We start from the raw sequence: 26285 nt of genomic DNA on the forward strand, positions 1-26285 counted from the left end.
TCGGCTCCCCGGTGCCCTCAGCCCCCCTTCAGCCCCGCCGTCCCCCTCGGCTCCCCCCGTCCATTCAGCTCCCCAAGTCCCCTCAGCCGGGCCATGTCTCCCCGCCGGTCCCCTCGGCCACCCCCTCCGCCCCGCCGGTCCCCTCGGCCACCCCCTCCGCCCCGCCGGTCCTCTCCGCCACCCCCCTCCGCCCCGCCGGTCCCCTCGGCCACCCCCTCCGCCCCGCCGGTCCCCTCACCCCGCCGGCCCTTCAGCTCCGCTGCCACCAGCATCCCCCGTAGTTTCCGTGAGCGACCGGGCGGCTGAAGCTCGGGGCGGCCCCGCCGCCAGCCCGGAGCCGTCCCGGCGGCAGCCTGGAGGTCCTCGAACCACGGCGCGGGCGGGCGCCGGGCCGTGGAAAGCGGCTGCAGGCGGGGCAGAGCGGGGAGCACGCGTTCCGCAGCCCCGCGCCCCGCCATGGCTGCCCGCCGCACCGGGACCGCGCGCGGGAAAGGGGGCGGGGCCGCAGGGCCACGTGACACATCGCATCCCAGGGAGGGGCGGGGCGGGGGCGGGTTCTGCTGAGCAGCCGGGCCTGCCCGGGCCGCTGCGCTGTCGCGGGGTGCGGGCGGCGGGGACGGAGGGGACGGGGGGACAGAGGGGGACGCGGGCAGCGGGGGGCTGGGGAGCTGCTCCATGTGCCGGGGGTGCACCGGGCTGGTGCTTACCCCGCCGGGAGGAATGCTGCCGGCAGAGCAGGTGTTGCAAAGTGTCGGCTTAAAAACCACTGGCAGTTCACAAAAGGAAAAGCAAATTTCTAAGGAGCGCAGAGGAACGCGGAACAAATCGGGAATTGTGTCACATTTGCCCTAAAACCCCCCAGACCTGTGCAGCTCTGATCCCCACGCCAGAACAGATCAGGTAGAGTTAAAATGGGGCAGAGAAAATCAGCAGCGAGGGTAAGAACTAGCTTCAGCGGAAGGAAATACTGAAGAAGGAATCTTCAGAGGGGCGGTTATTGTATAAAAACATAGGTAGTAAAGTTGTAGTTAGTGTAAAGGAGGCAAGCACGACTAATGGAGCGTTTCAAATAGGAGAAATCAAATCAGGTACTTAATCACAGGGAAACTGGGGAACTAATTGCCACAGGATGTTTTGGGTACCACAATGTTACTTGGCTAAGGGAAGGTGTTGGGGGGGGTGCGTGTGTGTGAAGAAAAGAGAGAGGAAAAAAGAAAAAGAACAAGATTAGCTATATTCACAAAGACCAGAACTCTTAAGCGGCACCTTTGTCACTGCGAGTGCTTGCACTGTGCGCTGGCACAGCTCTGAGGCGGTGCCTGAGCTGCACTGGTGCGGATCTGCCCTCTCCTCTGCCTTGTGCTGTCAGCTGTGACTGCAGGCAGACTGCAGGAACCAGCAGAACCATCCTTACCGCTGCAGAACAGGAATCTGCTATGAACCGAAAGGCAAAGAAGAGCAGGGAGCCGGGGAAGGAAGAGTGCGGTGATCTCTCTCTGCTTGCATCTTGCCCACAGCTCACCAGCAGTGGCGGAAGAAAATGACATTCCTCTGTCTTGGCTGCCCTCAAAGCAAGGCAGTGAGAAGACTGAGCACCTGTGTGTTTCGTGACCTCAAATACATTATCTTGGAGTTGTCGTAAGATTTCTTAGCAAGAAGGTACAAACCCAAACCTCTTCTTTAACTAAAGTCGTCCTTATTGCTTTGGTTTACAGCACAGCCCCTAACCACCAAGGCAAGTAAAAGCGCAGTAAGTTCCAGAAAGGGGGCAAAATTGAATAAACTGATGGGAAACTGTTCCTATTTTTAAACTGAAAGTAATATCCCTCTGCTCTTCCGCATAGCTGAAGTGAGGAAAATGATGTTTGGGCGGGGTTGCTAACAGTTTCACACTTCAAATTAAACCAGAAGCAGAAATTTTGTCAATGTTGTCATCAAAGCTAAATCCAGCACCACAGAAGGATGCTGCTTTACCCAAGGAATTAATGGCCTGCGATTCTAGTAAGCTCATGCTGTCGTCTTCCCAAGAGGCTTTGCATTTTTTTTCCCCTCGGTAATAATTTATTAAGAATTTTGTTGCTCAGTGTAGACAGCTAAAACTTAAGTAAAGCATACTGAATGCAAATCTGAAAAATCCAGAAAAATGTCCACTTCACAAAAAATTCTTCTCGGCATTCCTGAGGTTGTCTTTTGCATTACTTCAGTGAAATGAATCTGGGTTTCTCTCCCCCTGTGCAGCGAGAGTGCCAGAAGACCATGACTACCTGATGGTGGGACAGGTGAGGTTTTTAGTGTATCATCCGTAAATCAGGGCAGAGCCAGCAATACGTAGTCCGTAACTGAAATGCAGAGCATGACTCCCTAGAACCAACACACAGAAACATCGGTCCCTTTGGTACCACTGGCCATTCTTGACTTCAGCCACAAGAGCGGATTCATTTGCCACTTCATGGTCAGTGGGTTAAATTTGGTCCTGAGGACTTTAATCGTTACTTTGCTGTCAAAGATTGTTATTAGCCAAAGGTGATGGGAGCTGCAAGAAGAAATAGCTTATTACTAATTTGTGTTATGGACTCAGTGCTTTCCTTCTTTTTCACCCATGAAATTGCTGTTAGCCCACACGCCCCTGTGGCGAATGAAGAGATGGGATGCAGCTTGATGCAAGCAAATGTCAATTTATTGTACAGAAGCACGAGTTTTTATACACTTTCAGAAGCTGCGCGTTTGAAACAGATTGGTTCTTGAAGCTAAGCCTTGCATACTAGGCAATCCCTGATTGGTGGTTAACTGCCATCAATTGACAGCAAGCTGTTACATTTCCTTGGCGCCATCCTTGGCACCATCCATCTCCCACTCCCCTGTGCTCTGTAAACAACTCCTCATGTTAATTGTTGTCTAGACAAGCTCGAGCACATTCCCCTCAGCTAACTGATTGCCACGCATGGTCCTAGTTTCCAGCCTGCTCCTGCATCTCCCCCTTCCTGTTGCACAAAAAGAACCTTTGAAACCGAACGAGTAAAAACAAGGTATAAGTAATAGAACAAATAAAAAACCAACTGAGACATATTATTAATGTCAAAATAACCCACTGTCTTTGTTCCGTACAATTTTACAATTTCCCCTTTTTGTTTTTGAAGAGCTAGTACCAGGTTTGCCATGTTCTGCAGGGCCCTTGCAAACATGACAGCAACCAAGGTAATAGCAAACAAACAATACTGCCAATTGAGTGAATGGATGCCAAAAAGGCTGACATTTTCTCAGATTTTGATAACATGTTGCTGCAATGGGGTGCCTAAAATCCACGCAGCACATACCATCAAAATCCTCACAGCCATGTCCAACAACATGAACCAACAACAAAAAGCAGTGGCAATTTTGACTCACATTCTTAACTGCCTACCAAACAAGGTGATTTAACTCTTTAATGCTTTCCCTGCTGTTACTCTGGATAAGAGAAGAACCGCTGCGACACGTTCCCATCATAGCCTCCTACTGCATTAGCATCTACAGAAAGACAATTATCGACATCCAAAGTGTAAACAATATCAGCTTCTTTTGGATTAACATTATACATAGATGGAAGGGCACACCAAACAAGAACTGGTTCAGTCAAAAAGTTCGAAACATAGCATGCCTTCTCTGAACATACCTCTGGGGTCATTCCCTTCATTCCCTCTCTTTTTTATGCAAAGAGAAACACTTTCACCAAAACAGAGAAGCCCCTATTTACATCTGAGCCCGGACACAAACCACAGCTGTATGCGCCACCAGGCTCAGGGCAGGAATCATTCATGCAGTTACATAGCTATATATCTCTACAAGCGTGCAGACACCTATTAAACACTAGATAACCATGTTTATCTTTCCTAGTCTCCTTCACAATACCCAGCTGTTCTCTCATCTCTTGTTAGGTCAAATATTCTCCAGCTTCCTCTCCTATCTCTCTCTTCAGACATTCTCTATCCTCCCCTTTTTTGCTTGTTAATTGCAAGGAGGCAAAGGGGGTGTAGCTGGGTGACCATGACCGGCTTTATGTCACAATCAACTAAACACTGAATACAGGAAAAAAAAAGGTATGGGAGACATAAGGCAAACATCAATAAGGTGGTTAAAGATAATTATAATAAATCCTGTAATACTTTTGAGTCATGGCCCAAAGTTTCCCAGCCGTGAGAAGAGACCAAAGGCATCCCGCCCCTGGCTCTGTTGCAGATCTTTGTTTTAAGGCTTTTGAGTTTTGTATACTTTTGTAAATTAATTCACAGTGGTCACTCAGATTCACGTAACACATCCTATCAAAGTCTTCACACTCTTGTCCCTGTGCTAATAATAAAAATCAATAGCAACTCGGTTCTGTAGCGACATATGATGGACAGAATCAACATCTGTTAATAAGCCAGAAAAAAAAAGAATAGGATTTGTAGTATTGCTTTGTTTAGCAAGCTAGCAGCCTAATTTACTAAGCAAGTTAAGAGCGTGTACTATTCTTACAGAAGAGATTAGAGAAGCAAAAATGTGTTATGCTGCATTCCAGAACTCAGCCTGAGAATTACAGTCTGCTGTGAGTTCTGCGTTACAATCATTTGACACATGTTGGGGTTGCGATTGTGAAAGTTGCCCGTTTACAATTTTCATTGGCATTATCACAGCTAGTTGTTTTAAAAGCAACCCTTGAGCTTCCTGATGTTCGACTTGTTGCAAAATATTCTGAAGCCAATCAATCAAGTTAGTATTAAAGTTAGTGACTCTCTAGGACCCTGCAAGACTGTGGCAAGACTCCCCCATCCTGACTGCCTTAATAGCCATTCCTTCATTTGCAAACAGTCGTCCCTGGGATACCTTGCCTGAGTCACAGAATCGGCACAGTTATTTTCTCCAGCCAACTGCTCATAGTTAACAGCAATTCCTGATTAAGGTTTTCAATCAAGGCCACTACACACAGCTCACAAAAATCAAATAACCACATCATATACTGTATCAGTTAGTACCATACAAAGCAATGACTTCCAATCATGCAGTGTGAGCGTATAAGGCTCTGCCATCACTTCAAGAAGGGACATAGCAAATGTATTATGAATCCTCCCTTCCCGCACTGCTTTGCTTAACCCTTTAACAGCCTCGTATTGCACAGGCTGCCACTCTGCAGGTTGATTCGTCTGACAAAATACTGAACATGCCATAGCGACTCCCCAAACCCATCACTTAAGTGTTTCCCACTCACATTCCTGCCACCAATCCCTCAGACTCCCTTTCACCCTCCCCAAAAATACAATCAATGCATCAGGAGAGACGAGGGGGTGGGGAAAAGGTCTAGCTCCTTTTCCAGATCTATAGGACCTGGATCAAAAGGTTTATCAGTGCCAATGGAATCATTCTCCGAGTTGTCCTGTTCCCGTGCTTGCTCCTGTGTTGTGAGGGTCGCTGCAGTCAGTGACAGAAGCTTTGGGGGCAGAGGAGGTGTGGACAGAATCGCCATCGCTGACGGTGTCTTGAGAAGAGTCGCGCTGTCGGTGGAATTTACAGCTTCCTCTGGTTTAGCACCGTTAGTAGAATTAGTCCACCCTTGGCGAAGAGTAGTCAGAACTTGCCACCAAGATGTTAAATGCATTCCCGACACGGAGTTCCCCTCTGCGGCAGCATCATACAATTGGCTGCTGTCTGTACACACTTTCATTCTTTCAAAGTCTCTAAAGTTTCTTGGCTGCTCACCTGTCTCGATGAATACAGGTGTTATCCTCGGGGTTTAGGTTGTCCGCCTGGTCCAGACAGCAAGACGATCGTTCAGCCAAGCTGTCTCCTCCGGAACGCAGCCCTCTTCCACGAGCTGTCTTTTTGTACAGACCAGTTCTGTCCTTATTCTTCCAAGGCTTGGGAACACCACCATAGGGGTCACCATTTGAGGAGACTGAGGCACGGACTCCCTGATCTGACTAGAAGACCCTTCATGAGTCCATATACGTCTCTTTCTGGGGACGAAGCCTGATTCCCCGTTACAGATTTCCCACAGCTCACCTCTCAGCTCCGGAGGGATTTCAGGCCGGCTCCTGCTTCCTTTCAGCAGATCATTCAAAGTTCTGTGGGATTCGCTGCAAGTCGCTCAGATAGGCGATTCGAGAGCCCTTCACGTTATATCCTTAAACGCATCACGTCGGGGTCACCAATTTGCGGCGAATGAAGAGACGGGACGCAGCTTGATGCAAGCAAATGTCAATTTATTGTACAGAAGCACGAGTTTTATACACTTTCAGAAGCTGCGCGTTTGAAACAGATTGGTTCTTGAAGCTAAGCCTTGCATACTAGGCAATCCCTGATTGGTGGTTAACTGCCATCAATTAACAGCAAGGTGTTACCTTTCCTTGGCGCCATCCGTCCCCCACTCCCCTGTGCTCTGTAAACATCTCATCATGTTAATCGTTGTCTAGACAAGCTCGAGCACATTCCCCTCAGCTAACTGATTGCCACGCGTGGTCCTAGTTTCCAGCCTGCTCCTGCACACTCTGGCGGTTGGCACATTTCTGTCTTTCCCACCCAGCCCTCACGCCCTTGTTTGTCTGCCTTCACTGATGTCTCTGCACTCATCCCTGCTTTATCTTTAAATCTCAAAGCCATGGGCTGATCCAGGCTCCCTCTGGGTGAACTGTGGCATCACAGATCAATCTTCAGGGTGACATTTCTTTCTCCTCACATCCAGTCTTATCCTTCCAAGTTGTACTTTGTGGAGGTTGTATCTTCCTGCCACTATCAGAAATCACTCCCTTACCTCCCACACTCCCTTTCTAAGCAGATGCATGCTTAGATGGAGCCTTGAGGCTCCACTTTGCCGGTCTCAAGAAGCCCAGGACCTTCAGTCTCTCTCCATAGACTCCAGACTCCATCCAGGCAGGTATCCTCCACAGCCTCTCCAGTTTTTCCCCATTCCTCCAGAATGAGAAACCTCAAAGCCCAGACACAGATAATCCCGATGTGGCCACAACAGTGCTGTGTCAGGGGTGATGATGCTGAGTCAAGGGGGATGATAAATCCCTTGTCTGAGTGGCCACGCACCCCCTAATTCAGCCCCACATGCAGGTGGCCTTAGACATGCTGAGCATGCGCCAGCACCTCCTATGCATCCCCCATAATACTCAGGCCCTTCTCCTCCTCAGGTTTGTACCTCAGCTGCTCAGGTGCCCTCATGGTGGGGTTATTCTGCCCCCACTAAAGGGCTGACCACGTCTACTTGGAAAAACCTCTGAGGTCCCAATTCCCAAATCGCAGTGTTTTGGAAGGTGCTACTTGGACCAGCTTTTGATATGTGCATGGACATGGCTCACCCTGCCCTGTGGTGCCGCTGGCAAGGTAACAGCATAAGGAACTGCAGGACACCACAGATAATGAAGTGAGGCAGCTCTTCAATGGTATTGCTGACCATGGTAGGCACTCCCATGGTGAAGAGCTGAGAATCCCCAAAGGAAGACAGACAATGTCCAAGGAGGAAAGGGAAAGGAGAGGCGTGCTGCTTGCGTGGGAGGATACAAGGGTGGTCAAGGAGAAGCAATTGTACATGGGAAAGGAAGGAGAAAGGTAGGAAAGGATGAAGAAAGGAATCAGTCAGGGCTTTTTGGAAGTACCATCCAAGCAGCCCTGCCTCTTAGCAGCAAAGCTTGGCGTGGGAAAAGAAAGTCACATGTCATCTGACCAGCTTTCTCTTTAGCTTCAACACCTACTGGTACTCTGAGTGATTTCCCTCCCATCATGAAGGCAAGATCTGTAGAAGAATGAAGCTGGGTTAATTAAAATCAATAATATACAGCTGTGGGCTGCCTTCTGGGGCGGTGGGATGGCTGATGTAAATAAGGTGCAGCTGTGGCTGGTTCTGTTAAGAGGTTGGGCAGCCAAGGAAGAGAGAGGAGGAAGAAGCAGAGAGAGTGTACCCTGTGTGGGGAGACACTAATAGAAGGCAGCAGAGTGACTGGCATGAAGAGTATGTTGGTATGAGATGGTAAAAGACCTTGTTGCAGCTTGATAGTTTGGAGAGTACTGCAACAAAGACCCATGGTGGATTGAGAGCCAGAATCATTCATGCTGGAAGGGACCTCAGGAGGTGTCCAGGCCAATGTGCTGCTCAGAGAATGATCAGTTATGGGGCTAGAGCGAGTAGCTCAGGCCTTCCTTCAAGTGGGGCTTGAAAAGCTCAAAGGATGGACGTGGCACAAGGTCTCTGGGACATCTGCTCCACTGTTTGTCTGTCTTCATGGGGAGAAAGATTGTCTTCCTTTGCTTCAGCTGATGCCCATTGGCCCTCATCCTCCCATCATGCACAACAGTGAGAAGCTGGCTGCATTTTCTTGATGATATGACCCAAGAAGTTATGGGAAGGCTATTAGGTGTCCCCAAAGCCTCCTCTTCTCCTGGCTTTGCACCTTTCAAATAAGGCCAATGGCATCCTGGGCTGCATTAGCAAGAGCACTACCAAAGGCTTTGCGTGGGTCATCATTCCTATCTACTCAGCCCTGCTAGAATTTGTCTTGCTGACTTCCCTTACTTTCTACCCTACCACCTTCACCCATACTGAACTCAAAGGTGCCGTCCACATCTTACACAAGTCCTGCCTTATCTTTCTTTTCAGAACAAGTCCAGGAGAATATTCGCACCATGTTTGACAGGGATCATCTTCCAATTACGTTTCAACCAAGGCCTTCAAATAAAGGTCACTTTCTTTAGCATTTTAAAGGAGTTGTCTTTCTCCTTGGAACGTTCATCAGGAGGTTCAGAGAATCTGAGCAGAAGACCTTTGTACATGGAGGAGTTAGTGATGAGTGTATCAGAAAACCTGAGCAGGCCTGTGCTGTGCTCCATGTACCCCTTGGCCTTCAGGCTGTGCTGTGCTGAGTGTGTCCCTGGCTTACAGGATAAGATGGATTGGAAGAAGTCGTCTGCAGGAAGCTGCTGGTGAATGGCCAACCCCTTGCCCTTAACCTTTACCTTGTGGCCTTGGTCATTCCTTGGTTAGCGGTTGCTGAATTGTAGAAGGCAGTGATAAAGAGATCCACAGGAATGGAGGAGATGGCCAAGGACACTGCAGGTGCCACGAAGGCTTTGCAGGAAGAAGTTTGAGGAATAGCCCCTATAGCTGTGCAAAATGGATTGGCATTAGGTATGAAGCTGGCGTCTGAAGGCACAGTCTGTGCTGTTCTTAATACCAGTTGTATTATGGTATTGTATTATGATTATGTACATGTAGATCAAAGTGGAAGAATTTCTACATATATATGTGTAAAAAAAATTTGAAAACATCCCAATATTTGTCATGAGTCCCAGAAAGTTCACACCTTCTCTGGAATTCAAGACATTTGTTATATGCTGACGTCCTGGTTTCCTCATTTACAGCTCTGGGTTAAGAAGTTCATCTCCAGATGCCTTTCTCCTCTTCCTCTGTGACCACTCCAATCCATTTTACCCATGCAGCTTCTGCTTTAAGGTTCAGAGAGGAAAAGTTGGACTGTCTTTCAGTAGTGTCTCTAATATTCCCTATGGGCAACTCTTCAGTTGTGGCAACAGACCTCATGGGTATCTGCTTGAACTAGCAATAATACAGCAAAGCAATATATTTTTTATTTATGAATTTCTAACCCATTCCCCCCCACACACCCCCTGATAAGCAATCCCTCTTTTATTTGTCTTTAACACCCTGTTCTCTAAGGAAAACAGCCAATAATTGCTGCCAAGCACTTGCTATATTCAGCTGCAGAGCTGGTTGAAGAAGTCTCATGTAAAGTGGTGTAAGTCCCATGGAGAAAAGGAGAGAAATAGTGGGGCAGGAAAAGTAAGAGGCAAGGCTGTCCACACGGTGTTTGGCTCCAGGGACTGCTTTTCCCACATGGCCACATCTATTAAAGAGACACTCTGCATCAATAGGAATTGGAAAAGCCTTCTATCTCTTCTCCAGAGTGGTCATTACCTGCCTTCCTCTGTCACTGTACTTCTGAAACTTATCTCATTAACTGTGCAAGCAAGACTTGAAGACCAGATGTCCCTGATGGGAGAGACATGGCTTGTCAGGGCTTTCTGATTCCTAATGAGCGCAGGGTGTCTGTGGTGCTGTGAACTTCAGATCATGAGAGGAGGCTGAAGAAACCTCTCAAGAACACCAAGTCAGAAGCAAACCCCAAAGTCCCTGGAAGCATTAACAAGCTCCGCTGAGGGCCATGACCGAGAAAGCCTCCCCATGGCCTTGTTAGAGCCCGTCCTTGGAGGCTGTGAGTGCGGGTAGGCAAAGGCACTGTGCAGGCAGCTCTGCTGCTGAGCAAAGCCTTGGCTTGCTTGATGAAGCAGAACGGCCAAGCCGTGACCTGCAGCCTGTGGGAAGGTCGGTGCTGTCCCTCACACAGAGCGCTCAGGGCTCTTCCTGGGGACCATGGAAGGTGGGGGATCCAATGCCCAGTGAAGGACAGCAATGGCACAGCAACTTCCAGCTTCCCCATGGGGCTGCAAGGAGGCAACGTTGCCCCAGTGCCATGAGGACATGTCTTCTCACAGGCCTCAGTGTCAGAAACAGCTGCCATAGCCAAGGGGACAAAGAGCTGGGTTCTCTTCAGGTTTTCCAGACTTGCTGAAACCCTTTTCCATCTCCAGCGCAGTCTGTTCCACATGGTTGGACACCTGCCCCTGTTTCTGTGCAGGCTGTAGGCACCATATCGCTGCCCTGCTTTGCTGTCACCACAGCGTTTCCATACTTTCACTGATGGATGTCACCTAAATCCTACCCATTTGGGAAGGATTGAACTGGCTCAAGTAGATTTGGATAGGCAACATAAAGGTGAATTATTTATAGCTCGGTGGGCTCATGACACTTCAGGTCATCAAGGAGGAGCTGCAACATATAGATGGGCCCGAGACGGAGGGGTGGACTTAACCATGGACACTATTGCACAGGTAATTCATGAATGTGTAACATGCGCTGCAATTAAGCAAGCCAAACGGTTAAAGGCTCTGTGGTATTGGGGATGATGGCTGAAATATAAATATGGTGAGGCTTGACAAATTGAGTATATCACACTCCCACAGACCCGCCAAGGCGAGCGACACATGCTTACAATGGTGGAAGCAACCACCATTTGCTGGAAACATACCCTGTGCCCCATGCCAGTGCCCAGAACGCTATCCTAGGCCTTTAAAGACAGGTCTTGTGGTGACATGGCACCCCAGAAAGAAACGAATCAGGCAACGGAACTCATTTCTGAAACGGTCTCATAGACACGTGGGCCAAAGACCATGGTATTGAGTGGGTATATCACATTCCCTATCATGCACCAGCCTCTGGGAAAATTGAACGATGTAACGAACTGTTAAAGACTACACTGAGAGCAATGGGTGGTGGAACTTTCAAACGTTGGCATAAACATCTAGCAAAGGCTACCTGGTTGGTTAATACCAGAGGATCTGCTACCCGAGCTGGTCCTGCCCAGCCAAAGCTTTTGTGTATTGTAGAGGGGGATAAAGGTCCTGTAGTGCACCTTACAAATATGCTTGGGAAAGCAGTCGGGGTCATTCCTGCCTCAGGCAAAGGCAAACCCATTTGTGGGACTGTTTTTTGCTCAAGGGCCTGGGAGCACTTGGTGGGTAGTGCGGGAAGGTGGGGAAGTTCGACGTGCGCCACAATGGGAATTGATTTTGGGTGAAAACAGTCAATAAATTAAGTGATGTTAATTGTTACGTAATGCTGTATATTGTCTTTGGTGATGATGGTAGAATCTGAAGCCACACCGTGGAGAGACTGGATAATCTTGTGGCATCCATTTCTACCATCTTTAGATGGGAAGATTTGAACCTTACTTCTTCTTCTACTGCCACACCAGCAAAGATTGACTGGTGAAACCAGATCAGTGCAGCTGTAATAGGATTAGAACTGGCTTCAACGTGGAATAATTCAACACCTCATACCGTCCTCCTTGCCTAGAAAGGCTGTGATAACGGATGGAGCCTTACATCATGGACTAAATGAACTCAATGGATTTTATAGGGAGGGTCCATAGACTAAGGGGTGATATCTGTGTATTTATATAAAGTACAGGAGGAGTGATGATGATGATGTATGGGAAAATGTAGCATGACATAAATGGTATGGAATAAGGGGTGGATACTGTCCTGGTTTCATCTGGTATGGAGTTTATTTTCTTATTAGTAGCTAGTACAGTGCTGTGGTTTTTTCCTTTTCCCTTCCTTTGGATTTTACCTTTTTTTCCCACCTTTCCATTCCTAGTTGTTGTTATTGTTGTCATTATTATCATCATCATCGTTATTTTTATTATCATTATTATTACTGTTGTTCTTATCTCTTAACAATTTAATTTTTAAATTCTTCATATCTCAACCCTCAAGTTTTACATTCCTTTCTGATTCTCCTCCTCACCCCTCCGGGTGGGGGGGAGTGAGCAAGTGGCTGCGTGGTGTTTAGTTGCTGGTAGATTTCCATTAACGGCCGGGGTTAAACCACGACACCTTCCTGGACATCAGCTTCACCTGCACCACAGGTCCTCTGCAGCTGCAGAGACATCACAGCAGCAATGCCCTCTCCTGCCAGCACTGCACAGTCCAGCCCTGCATCTCTATGGTCCCAAGGACAGCAGGGTTTGCTCCCCTTAGGGACATCTCATTTCACCTTTACAGTGCCAACTGCCAACCAGCCCAGCATGCTCTGCCGCAAAACTTGTGCTTTCATGGGACCTTGGGCACTTGGTACCCGCTTTTTTTTTCTGACATGTCTGATCTTGGCCCTGATGACACAGCTGTGGTCCAGTGCATCTCTGCTGTGAAATAACCTAAGTCAGGGAGGGGAAGGGGGAAATTCTTATTTAACCAGCATGGGGAAGCCTTAGGATCAATAACCTCACACCTTACTGGGGAATTTAGGGGTACTGTGTATTTACATGGCAAGGGTTTGGGAGTGGTCAGGGGGTTCGTAGGGCTGGCAAAGGTGAGAAGAAATGAAGAGCTGACTCCATGGACATAAAAGCCACTTTCATTTGACTCCAAAATGGACCAGCCACTGCCCAAACCTGAGCCAAAAAGCAATCGCAGTGGCACCTCTGTGATACCCTAAGGCAGAAAGGACAAAACACAAAGGGAGAGGAGTGAGAATTATGTGAGAGAACAACCCTATAGATATCAAGGTGAGTGAAGAAGGGGGGGATCAGTGAGACAGAGGCTTGGTGGGATCCTACAAGCCTGTGGTCAAGTAACCACCCGCTGACAGTCACAGGGCAGCACAGTGACAATGCTCCTTTAAGTGTCTGCCCGTTCTTTGCATCAGCGTTCTAGCACAACTGTCAGAGGGGCCAACAGCTGTGATGCTCACCTGGATCTGAAACCCTGTGTCATCCATGTCTACCTTGGTTCTAGAAGCAAAGAAATGGTGGAGTCTCATCTCCCAGGGGCAGTGAGGCAGGAGAGCAGCAGAGAGCAGGCCCCAGGTCACACACTGGCAGGCTGTGGCCTGTGCAGAAGTGGTGAACACTCCTTCGGGTGCCCTGGAATTGCCTCACAAGTATAAACTCCATTTTGAGTGTTGGAATTGTTGGAGGCAGCTGTCCTTGCCAAGCAGCTGTGCTGAGCTCTGCCACCTGCCTTGGCACTTGGTTCCCTCAGTGTCACAGCTCTGTCTGCAACAGCACTGGCTCCACTTGCCTCTGCGTGTGCCCCTGGCTGAGGGCACTGCTGCACATCTGGGCTGAAGCCCCCCAGCTGTGGCACCAGCCCAGCTCTGCCATGAAGAAACCTGGTACAAAGTGTCCCAGAGCCCGTGGGTGCAGTGGCTTTGCTTCAGAGCAGAGACCTGGCATGGGAAAAGGAGAGCTGAGTCTTTGTACCCGTAGGACTATGCAATGAAGGGCTTCAATTGACTCTGCAATGCTTACTGAAGCACTGAAGACATCCTCCCCGCCCCTGCCTGTAGAACCACCAGACACACACATACACACACGCTCACACACGCTGTTTAAGAGTGCTTAGATCCTTTGCTGCAGTCTTCCTGGTGTCCTCTCTAGTACTGGGTTAACAAAAGTTGATACTGATGCACAAAACTTTATCTCCTCAGAGAAATGCCACTGCTGGACAGAAGTGTCTCTGCCCAGCTGAGGCAGGGAGCATCAGTGATTGCATCCGGCTGTTCCCCAGCAGGTTCCCGTGCAGCCCCAGGGGCACCTGGAGGGAGCCCCGAGGGGCAGAGCAAGGGCTGCCTTGGGCTGCTCCCTGCTGCTGAGCTGGGCCGGGCTCCTGCCATGGAGGGAGCTCATGGCAAGCGGGCAGCACTGCAGAGAGACAGCTCTGCCCACCAGCAGCTCCTCTGCAAAGCGCAGCAGGGCTGAGGCACTGCCTGCAGGCACCCAGGGCAGAGGAGCCAGGCACCCAGAGCTTCAAGGCAGTCTGGGCTGGGACAATGCTGAGAGCTCACCCTTGGAGAAATCTGCAGAGCCCTGGAGCCGGTGAGTGTGTGGCTGCAGGGCAATGCCTCTGCAGTTCCTAGCCGGGTCTGCAGCAGCTGGGGGCCCCCCAGCCTGTGGGACCGTGTGGGAGCCTTGTGCTGTGGAGGAGGCCAGTGTGCTGCAGAGCAGGGCTTCCCTGCTGCAGCGTGGGAGGGCCAGGGCATGTGGGCTGCCTTGTGCCAGGGCCGGCTGCAGGGCTGTGAAGGTGGCTGTGCAGGCAGGGGTGCCCAGGGCTGTCCTTGCCAGCAGGGTCCCTGCAGCCCAGGGGGCTGTGTGCTGGGGCAGGGGCTCTGCCGCCTGCCAGGGGCAGCTCTCAGCCTGCCGGGGGGCTCCCGTGCGGCTGCGGGGAGAATCTGTAGGTGGAAGGAGCAAACCCTGTCAGGGCAATGTTCTCGTGCTGTTGCGTGGGTGCTGCATTGGTCAGGGCTGCTTGCAGCTTCTGCTCATGCCCATGTCATTTCCAAGGTGACTTTTCATGAGCACATTCATGGCAGGGGTTTTCTGCTGGAGTCTGTTCTTGCCTGAATCTCTGCTTCCACTTTTATCTTGCTCTTCTTGGTAGAAATGGAAACTCCGCTGTGCAGGTCAGAGCGGGGGCAGAGACTCTCAGAGCATCACAGTGATGTTTAGGAGGAAGGTCAGCAAGTGCCATCACTCTGCAGCAGCATCCAGATCAAACCAGCGTCAGCTTTCCTTTTCAATCAGGGTTTGGGTGACCTGTTTTTCTTTCAGGTGTGCAGACAGAGAGCGGCTGCAGGGCAGAGCTGGGCACACAGGGGCTGAGCTGGGCTCTGTGAGCGCTGGCAGGGAAGAGCCATGGGGCCAGAGAAAGAGCTGCTGGCAGGGACAGCTCCAGGCATTGAGCATGGCTGCCCTGCATTGCTCTGGTCTGGGAGGTGCTGTGCAGCTGGGGAAGGGAAAGACATTCCAGAGTGTCCATCTGTCTCTCTCCTGGCTTTGCTCAGATGATTGTGGGATAACTGACAGGCTCTGTTGGAATGGGAGTTTCAGCTGCAGGCTCAGGCTCAGACCTTGTGAGTCCTCCTGTGCCGATGTGAGCACAGCAAGGAGGTTTCCTCTAAGCTGTCAAGCTGTGGGCAATGCAGTGTGTGATGCTGGGGAAGGAGCTGACTCTCCTTTAACAATTCCCATAGTCAGGACCCTTGGTCACCTCCTTGGGGTGTCCACCCAAGCTGCATGCTGCTTCCAGGGCACGCTGTGACAATGGGTGTCCTTGGCTAGAAGGGGGGTGCTGAGACTTTGAGAAAGGGCGAGCCATTCTGTGCTCTGTAGTGGATCCCTCTGCTCTCAGCAGTGTCTGGTTGCTTTTTAGGGTAACAAAGTGTCCTGGTTGTGGCTGGGATAGAGTTAATTTTCATCTAAGTAGCAAGGACTTGTGAGAAGAATTTTGAAAATGCACTGATATTTTTGGTTGTTTGAATGTGATGCAACATGTTCATGCTTGGTATATAAACTTGGTGGGGTTTGCTGGGGTCTGCCAGTCGATGCTGGGGACTGGCTGGGTATCAGTCAGTGGGTGGTGAGCAGTTGTATTGGGTATCACTGTCTTCCCTTGTTCCTTCTTTCTTTCTTTCTCTCTTTCTTTTTTTCTTTTTCCTTTCTTTCCTTCCTTGTTTGTTTCTTCCTTCCTTCCTTCCTTCCTTCCTTTCTTTTTTTTCCTGTTGGATTTTATTACCCCCAACTGCCTCCCTCTCATTATAACTTATTCTCATTATTTTTATTGTACTTTCATTTTTATTGTTCTTCATTTGTGAAATTATTCTAATCTCAAACTTGAAGATTTACATTCCTTTCTGATTCTCCTCCTCATACTTATGGGTGAGGGGGAATTAAGTGACATCCCTGTGGTACATAATTTCCAGCCAGGGTTAAACCAGGACACATGGCAGTGTAGTTGGACTCTATCACAGAAAGCTGCAAGTGCAGGGCAGCTGAGAAGGAGCTGGAGGGACTCACCAGAGTGCCTGCCTCTGCCCTCAGGCACAGACAGTCCCCTTGCCTCTCAGCACTCACGCTGCTCTCCCTGAGCACAGCACAAACCCCTCCTGACCTGACTCTGGCCATGGCCGTTGCTCAGCACGGGCAGAGCCGATGCTGACAGGCCCTTCTGCACTGGGAGCAGTTTGGGCTGAGCCAGTGCAAGGCCAGGACTGGCCCCTGCCCCCACGGTTCCCATGAAGCCCCTGCTGCAGAGCAGGGCTCACTGCTGGGCAGCCAGCGGGCACAGCCCCTGCTCCTCACAGCACACTCGGCCAGCACTCAGCACAGCTCCAGCCACGGCTCGGAAGGGAGCTCTCCTAGGAGCGGCAGAGGGGGGGACATGGCGCAGTGGGGGCAGATCTAGGAGAAAGGGCTTTGACTTTGCTCAGAGAAGTCTCTCCTAACAGGTCCCTGACTTTTGAACAGGTCCTTACATTCCAAGGTATCAGATGTCCAACAGCAGTTCCACCACCCAGTTATTCCTCCTGGCACTTGCAGACACGCGGGAGCTGCAGCTCTTGACCTTCTGGCTCTTGCTGGGCATCTACCTGGCTACCCTAATGGCCAACAGCGTCATCATCACTGCCATAATGTGTGACCACCACCTGCACACCCCCATGTACTTCTTCCTCCTCAACCTTTCCCTCCTCGATGTGGGCTCCATCTCTACCACTCTCCCAAAAGCCATGGCCAACACCCTCTGGGACACCAGGGACATCTCCTATGCAGGATGTGCTTCCCAAGCCTTTCTCTTTGTATTTTATATTTCATCAGAGTATTATTTTGTCACCGTCATGGCCTATGACCGCTACGTGGCCATCTGCCAGCCCCTGCACTACGGGACCCTGCTGGGCAGCAGAGCTTGTGTCCACATGGCAGCAGCTGCCTGGGCCAGTGGGTTTCTCAATGCTGCGCTGCACACGGCCAATACACTGTCACTGCCGCTCTGCCACGGCAATGCCCTGGGACAGTTCTTCTGTGAAATCCCACAGATCCTCAAGCTCTCCTGCTCACACACCTACCTCAGGGAAGTGGGGCTTATCGTGGTTAGTCTCTTAGCAGCATTTGGCTGTTTTGTTTTCATTGTTCTGTCCTACGTGCAGATCTTCAGGGTTGTACTGAGGATGCCCTCTGAGCAGGGACGGCACAAAGCCTTTTCCACGTGCCTCCCTCACCTGGCTGTCATCTCTCTCTTTGTCAGCACAGGCATTTTTGCCCACCTGAAGCCCCCCTCCATCTCCTCCCCATCCCTGGATCTGGTGGTGTCAGTCCTGTACTCGGTGGTGCCTCCAGCACTGAACCCCCTCATCTACAGCATGAGGAACCAGGAACTGAAGAACGCACTGAAGAAGCTGATGCAGTCAGGTGTCTTTCAGCAGCAATAAGTGTCAATGTCCCTTCACAAGGCATTTCTAGATCCTCTCTGAAATGTCCTGTGCATTTATTGTTGTATCTGTGACAATATTGATGATCCTACAATGTCTGTATCATCTCCACTTCCAGCCTCCCTGACCCAGAGGCCTTTGTACATGTGACTGGGAAGACGGTGAAATTGGCCTCCAGTGACGCATCTATATAATAATACATCGAGGCAATTGTACCTGTGAGATAGATATATATATATAGAGAGATATATAGATATAGATATAGATATACAGCAGAATATCTGCCGTCCCCCATCAGTTCATCCATACCTATATTTTTCACGTTCTTTAAATTCTTTATTATGGGCACAGAAGCTTGTTCCTTAAACTCCATTATCCAAACTGCATATGCATAGAGTTAAGTGTCAAATGGCACAGCGCTTTCCAAACATATGGGGACATATCACATCCTTAACATATATGCTCTTGCCCAGGGAAGCCTTCTCAGGCATGGCCATGAGCAGGCAGTGCTGCTGTGCAGGGCAGCGGTTGCAAAGCTGTGACACTGATGGAACCAAGTGCCAAGGCAGGTGGCAAAGCTCAGCACTGCTGCTCTGCAAGAACAGCCACCTCCAACAGCCCATAGCAAAACAAATTAGAAACGTGTGAGGCAATTCCAGGGAACTCTAATGAATGTTCACTCCTTCCACATAGATCACAGCCTGCCACCCTGAGGCCTGGCACGTGCACTCTGCTGCTCTCCTGCCTCACTCCCCTGGGAGATGAGACTCCACCATTTTTTTGCTCCTAGAGCCAAGGCGGGCACAGATGACACAGGGTTTCAGATCCAGGTGAGCATCACAGTTGTTGGCCCATCTGGCAGCTGTGCTAAGCCACCGATGCAAAGAACCTGCAGACACCTAAAGGAGCATTGTCAATGTGCTGTCCTGTGAATGTTGGGGATGGTGGCTTGAGCATTGGTTTGTAGGATCCCACCAGAACTCTCTCTCACAGACCCTCTCCTTCACTCATCTTGGTGTTGGTAGGGTTCTTTCTCTCAGACATTTCTCACTCCTCTCTCTTACAGATGCTGCACATTGGGTTTTATCCTTTCTTCCATATGTTATCACAGAGGTGCCACTGGTATTGCTTATTAGCTCAGCATTGGGCAGGGGCTGGTCCATTTTGAAGTCAAATGAAAGTGGCTGTTATGGCCATGGAGTCAGCTCTTGATCTCAACTCACCTTTGCCAGTCCTACAAACCCCATGACCACTCCCAAACCCTTACCGTGTAAACCCACAGGATCTCTAAATTCCCCAATAAGATGTGAGGTTATTGATCGTAAGGCTTCCTCACACTGCTTCAATAAGACTTTGTCCCCTTTCCCTCCCTGATTTAGGTTATTTCAGAGCAGAGATGCGCTGGACCACACCTGTCTCACCTGGGCCAAGCTCAGACATGTAACCACAACCAAAAATGAATGATACCAAGTGCCCAAGGTCCCACGCAAGCACAAGTTTTGCGGCAGAGCATGCTGGGGTGGGGGACAGAGGTCACTGTAAAGGTGAAATTGTATGTCCCTAGGGAGAGCAAACCCTGCTGTCCTTGGGACCATAGAGATGCAGGGCTGGACTGTGGAGCGCTGGCAGGAGAGGGCATTGCTGCCTGTGATGTCTCTGCAGCACCAGCGGACTTGTGGTTCAGCTGAAGTTGATGTCCAGGAAGGACAAGGTGTTTTCAAAAGTTTCCTTGACTATGAATATCTCATGATCCAGGAACACTGTGATAATCATTGGTCTTATCCTCATCTGCATCACAACAGGGATGATTATTAACAGTGCTGGCTAACTGGGGAGGTCCCAGAAGTCTGAAGGTTAGTCAGAGTGGTGCCCACCTACAAGACAGGCAGGAAGGAGGATAACTACAGGTGCATCAACCTTATGTTAGTGCCAGGGAAGGCTGTGGAGCAGATCATCCTGAGCACCATCACACAGGAGGTGCAGGAAAACCAGGAGGTCAGGACCAGCCAGAATGGGTTTATGGAAGGCAGGTTCTGCTTGATGAAACTGATCCTCTTTTGTGACAAGATGACTGGCCTGTAGGATGAGGGAAAGGCTGTGGATACTGTCTACCTGGACCTTAGGGAAGCTTTGACGCCACCTCCCACGCATTCTGCTGGAGAACCTGGCTGCTCATGGCTTGGATGGGTGTTCTCTACGCTGGGTTAGAGCTGGCTGGACAGCCAAGCCCCAGGAGTGGTAGTAAATGGAGTGACATCCAGGTGACGGCCCATAAGGAGTGGTGTTCCCCAGGGCTCAGTGTTGGGGCCAGTCCTGCTTCAGAACTTTATCAATGATGCGGCCAGGGGGACTGCGTGCATCCTCAGTGAGTTTTCATACAATGTCAAGTTGGGTGGGAGGGCTGATCTCCTTGAGGGAAGGAAGGCTCTCCAGAGGGATCTGCATGGGTTGGATGATTTCAATGACTCCAACTGTATGAAGTTCAACCAGGAGAAGTGCCAGTTCTGCACTTGGGTCACAACAACCCCACACAACGCTACAGGCTTGGTGCAGAGTGGCTGGAAGGCTGCCTGCTGGGAAAGTACCCTGAGGGTGCAAGTTGACAGATGGTTGAGCATGAGCCATCAGTGTGCCTAGGTGGCCAAGAAGGCCAATATCATCCTGTCTGGTATCAGAAACAGTGTGGCCAGCAGGACTAGGGCAGTGATCAACCCCCTGTACTCGGCACCGCTGAAGCCACTCCTTGAACACTGTTTCCATTTTGGGCCCCTCACTGCAAGATAAACTTTGAGGTGTTAAAGTGTGTCCAGAGAAGGGCTGAAGAGGGTCCCCTGTGGAGAGTTGGCCAAGTCATGACAATCACACCAATATGGCTACATGCCGTGCTCACTTTATTAAACAAACAGGTCATATTTACAACTTAATCCAACCGCTCATGCGGCTCTACACACAGGTGATTGGATAAAAGTCTCTGCCCACGCGGGCGTCCATTTCGCTGACTGGTGAGCATGCTGCAGGCGCCTGATCAGAGTGTGCCGAATAGAGTGTGTTGATTTCATGGTTCCCGGGACTTGCTCTGCACCTGGCTTCTTGTTTGTGCATAGCTTGTTTTCTTCCTCACACTGCTTGTTCCAAGGACAATTTAAAGCTGCTCTGCAGCTTCATCTAACAGGCCTGGGTTGTCCAGCCCAGACAATGGTAACATATGTGCTCAGTCCTTTAAAAATCTTTCTACATATCCCCTTTTTTCTTTTTGGACAACCCGTGTCTGTTTCACAATAGATGTTAAACCTTTCTTCAAACAAGAAAATAAACAGCTAAAAGTTAAAAACATTACAACAATGATTATAACAAAGCGTATTCCTTCCATCAATAACGTCTTTAATCAACCTGTTATCCCAAATCCTCTCAACCATTTATCGAAAGGATTATCTTCAGCAAGAATATGCTTCATGTTTCCCTGCAGTTGTGACAACGTCTTGTGCATCGATATGGAATGATCGGAAAGGTTCACACAACACATCCCTTCAAAATCCTCACAACCATGTCCATGTGCTAATAACAAAAAACCTATTGCAGCTCTATTTTGTAACGTAGCATGCCTAACACTATCTACATCAAACAATAACGAACTTAAAATCTGCGATGTAAGATTAAATCATTTCTCTCCTCAGCATGCTAACCTTCGTATATTCTTAGTATTTAATGCTGCCATTGCCCCCAGCATAAATATGGAGGCTAGGACATTTGCTGTCATAGAATGTAGATCGACCCGGTCATTACATGTTTCATCAAAGGTGCGCAGTGCCCTTCGTGATCTGTGAGATTGTTGAGTCATTTTTAATAAGTCTTTCATGTGTGGAGCAAACAAAGTCAAACGCCCTAAATAACATGGTCCATCAACAGGATACAAAGGAATCGCTGGCCACGCTCTTTCCCCACATATCAGAAAGACTCGCGGTGGCAACTGATAACTCCGTGATACATTTACATGGAAACCCCCAATTTTCAACTCACCCCAAATAGGTGAACTGGTTAGATTTTGAAACCCTGTATAAAACCCTGGTTCACTTTGACGTGTTAGCCATAACTGCCACGGGTCACCAAACCAAATTGCTCCAGTGCCATTCATGGGTTGAAGTGGTGACGACATGTGGGTACAGTTCACCATATCAGTTGCAATAAGTTTGACATATTCAACAGGTAAAACGCTAGCCAACAAGTCTAACTCCTGCAAAGGTAAATGATGTGGCTGATTTAAATTCTCAATAACCGTCTTCTGCCACACTGCATTACGCAGAGAAGGCCAAACATATTGCCTATTTGGACTCATACATGTACCATTCTGATTGGAAGTCAGATTCACTGCTTTGATATTCCAAAACCCATCAAAATTTGTTTCATTCTCTTGCAGGAGAATACCAATTAAACAAGTTCTAAAGGGATTGTCTGGCTGTTGTAGACTTAAACAAAAATCTGTTATTCCCGTGATATTTGCCCACGTCACCCATACGTTTGTTCTAGGCAAAACATCGAAAATAGTTTGGCCTATAGGCAAAAAATTCATCAAGACCGCCAACCAAGTCCACCACTCAAACACGTTTACTCCTACAATTTCTACAATTTCTTTTCCATCCAAATCATTTTAAACAAATCTTTTTAGTTTCTTCCGAATCCTGCTCTAAAACAGACCAAATTTCAGGTACAAAAATGGGATTACTATGTTCCACACCAAAAACCTGTGCTTTCACAGATTCTGATGATGTGCACTGTCTCCAGTCAGCATGGTATTGCACTAGCCATATGCTTTCTCTTGCTTCATGGCCGGTTACTAATCAAACGCACAGTACTCAATTTAAAGTCCATACACCCTTTACACCATTTACATTTAAGCTTTGGCTTACAGTACCATTTTACCCCACATAGCATACATTGGCATAATACCCGCGGTCTACGTCTCCTACAACATAGACAGTTTATTCTGTCTGCTCGCTCTGAGTCTTCTCTTCCATCTTCTGATCTTGACATACAGGTCACATAAACTTGCTAGGGACCCATATAGGTCCTTTACCTGTGGAGATACAAAAATAACCTCTACCGATAAATAACACAGGATCAGGTCCTTCCCAGTTGCCTCTAGTCTTATTCTTACAATGAACCTATAACCCAGGAATGGCCTGTGTTTGACTTCCCTGAATAGGCTGATGATGTATAACAACGGGGGCCCTTTTCTTCCTTCTGTCAGGGACTAACAATTCAATGTAAACCACACCTTGATTAATCGCTTGGTTACATCAGTCTCCTCTTGCGTCTTTTTTACCACCTAGCTGTTTTCCATGCGGCATCACGCTCCATTTGATTGGTCCCGGTGTGGCACCCACACGCTGCTACCCCCTTGTGCAGACATCCTGCTTTTTCTCATCTTTCTGTCCAGCTCTCTTACCTCTCTGCAAATACACAGTCTCTTTGTTTCCCTTGGCCTTGCACATGTCCTTCACAACACCTGCAGCTTGCTACAGCTGCGGCCTGCTATTACAACCAAGTTATTTGGTCTGGATTGCTCATTATAGGTCTGCTGTCTTCCAGCCACTCCACAAATCCCCCTTTTTGTTTTTGAGTGATCCAGACCCCTTTTATCAATCTGTTCATCATTCTCATAAAGCAATTCCACACGCAGCCCATTATCATTAAAAAGATTACAATGGCAATTAACATCGTTATCCCGTGCAGAAACAAGTCTTTTAACCCTCCAGTAATTCCTAAACTCTGTAGCCAGTCCATTAACCCGTTCTCAACCTTTATGGCCTGTACGTTTTTTCTCAACTCTGCAAGCTGCTTATGAATAGAGTTCGAGTGATCAGTCAAATTCATACAACACATTCCTTAGCGCTGTTCACTCTAGGCTACTCTCTACTGTCATGCTGTTTCCTTATATTCTAGAGGTGAGATCGCATTCCTCCTTTGTTTCTGTCGCATCCTAGTTTCTTCTCATACTCCCTCAAAGTTATTGAACTCTTCTGCAGGATCTCAGCTGCACATCGCCAAAGCAACACCAAAACTGCACATTATCAATGTCAAAACAGCCCACTGTCTCTGTTCGGTACGATTCTACAGTTACTGACACCCCTTTCTCCCTTTTTTTTTTTTTGTTTTTGAACAGCTAGTACCAGGTTTGCCATGTTCTGCAGGGCCCTTGCAAACATGACAGCAACCAAGGCAATAGCAAAGAAACGATACTGCCAATTGAGTGAATGGATGCCAAAAAGGCTGACATTTTCTCAGGTTTTGATAACATGTTGCTGCAATGGGGCGCCTAAAATCCACGCAGCACGTACCATCAAAATCCTCACAGCCATGTCCTTGAGCCAACAACAAAAGCCAATACTTGCTCTGTTTTGTATGTAATAGTGGCCAATTTGACTCACGTTCTTAACTGCCTACCAAACAAGGTGATTTAACTCTTGAATGCTTTCCCTGCTGTTACTCCGGAGAAGAGAAGAACGGCTGCGACACGTTCCCATCGTAGCCTCCTACTACATTAGCATCTACATAAAAACAACTATCGACATTCAAAATGCAAACAATATCAACTTCTTTTGGATTAACATTATACAGAGGTAATCATTTGTCTTAAATATCAAGGCTTTAGTAAGATTCTTCATTTTTCACATACATTCACTTTTTTGCAACAATGTCTGCAAGTCAGTTTCAAGGAAATACACCCAACAAGGACTGGTTCAGTAAGGAGACCACACGTTAGCTGTTGGGTTGACTGGCGCCAGCAGCGCTCCCATGGTCTGGCATGCTAAGCTCAGGCTGCACACCGTGAGCAGGTATCCATCGCGGACCTTCATCTGTAGAGACACAAGCATCACCTCTCCCCCAAGTTAAAAATTCATGTGGTCCCGACCAATGCCCGGTACAAGGGTCTTTCATGCGTACTAAGACACCTTCGTGCTTTTGCTGCTTGTCACCATTGACACAAAGTGTCGCACAATGGGGAGGCACCGCATGGTCGACAGAGATTTTCAGAAAGTTCAAAACATGACACAATTTCTCTGAATGTGTCTCTTGAATCATTCCCTTAATTTTCCTTTTACCCTTTTTTGTTGTTGTTGTTTGTTTTGTTGTTTTGTTTTGTTTTGTTTTGTTTTTTATATGCAACTAGAGACACTTTACCATAACAGAGAAGCCCATTTTTACATCTCTGTCTGAGCCCGGACACAAACCACAGCTGTATGCATCACCAGGCTCAGGGCAGAAATCATTCATGCAGTTACATAGCTGTATATCACTACAAGCATGCAGACACATATTTATCACTAGACAACCATGTTTATCTTTCCTAGTCTCCTTCACAATACCCAGCTGTTCTCTCATCTCTTGTTAGGTCAAATATTCTGTCTTCCCCTCCTATATCTCTTTTCAGACATTCCCTGTCCTCCTCTTTTTTGCTTGTTAATTGTGACGAGGCAAAGGTTGTGTGTAGCTGGGTGACCATGACCTGATTTCTGTTACAATCAACTAAACTCTGAATACAGGAAAAAAGGCATGGGAGACATAAGGCAAATATCAGTAAGGTGGTTAGAATAATTATAATAAATCCTGTAATACTTTTCAGTCATGGCCCAAAGTTTCCCATCTGTGAGAAGACACCAACGGCATCCTGCCCCTGGCTCTGTTGCCGATCTTTGTTTAAGGTTTTTAAGTTTTGTATGCTTTTGTGAATTAATTCAGAGTGGTCAATCAGATTCACGTAACACATCCTATCAAAGTCTTCACACTCTTGTCCCTGTGTTAATAATAAAAATCAATAGCAACTCGGTTCTGTAGTGACATATGATGGACAGAATCAACATCTGTTAATAAGCCAGAAAAAAAAAGAACAGTATTTGTAGTATTACTTTGTTTAGCAAGCTAGCAGCCTAATTTACTAAGCAAGTTAAGAGCGTGTACTATTCTTACAGAAGAGATTAGAGAAGCAAAAATGTGTTATGCTGCATTCCAGAACTCAGCCTGAGAATTACAGTCTGCTGTGAGTTCTGCGTTACAATCATTTGACACATGTTGGGGTTGCGATTGTGAAAGTTGCCCGTTTACAATTTTCATTGGCATTATCACAGCTAGTTGTTTTAAAAGCAACCCTTGAGCTTCCTGATGTTCGACTTGTTGCAAAATATTCTGAAGCCAATCAATCAAGTTAGTATTAAAGTTAGTGACTCTCTAGGACCCTGCAAGACTGTGGCAAGACTCCCCCATCCTGACTGCCTTAATAGCCATTCCTTCATTTGCAAACAGTCGTCCCTGGGATACCTTGCCTGAGTCACAGAATCGGCACAGTTATTTTCTCCAGCCAACTGCTCATAGTTAACAGCAATTCCTGATTAAGGTTTTCAATCAAGGCCACTACAGGTAGCTCACAAAAATCAAATAACCA

At 48.2% G+C, this 26285-nt stretch overlaps 1 protein-coding gene across 1 annotated transcript; it reads left to right on the plus strand.

Annotated features, from left to right (window-relative positions):
- The first annotated feature begins 16912 nt into the window (after positions 1-16912).
- Positions 16913-17848, plus strand: LOC106112609 (olfactory receptor 14C36-like). Its single transcript, XM_055793520.1, has one exon. It carries the CDS (start codon positions 16913-16915, stop codon positions 17846-17848), a length of 936 nt encoding a protein of 311 aa, XP_055649495.1.
- The last annotated feature ends 8437 nt before the right edge of the window (positions 17849-26285 follow it).

The sequence above is a fragment of the Falco peregrinus genome, unplaced genomic scaffold (genome assembly GCF_023634155.1).
Source record: "Falco peregrinus isolate bFalPer1 unplaced genomic scaffold, bFalPer1.pri scaffold_58, whole genome shotgun sequence".
Lineage (NCBI taxonomy): Eukaryota > Metazoa > Chordata > Aves > Falconiformes > Falconidae > Falco > Falco peregrinus.

Excerpts from the sequence above, each read along its gene's own strand:
- LOC106112609 (XM_055793520.1), top strand. The coding sequence starts at position 16,913 with ATGTCCAACAGCAGTTCCACCACCCAGTTATTCCTCCTGGCACTTGCA.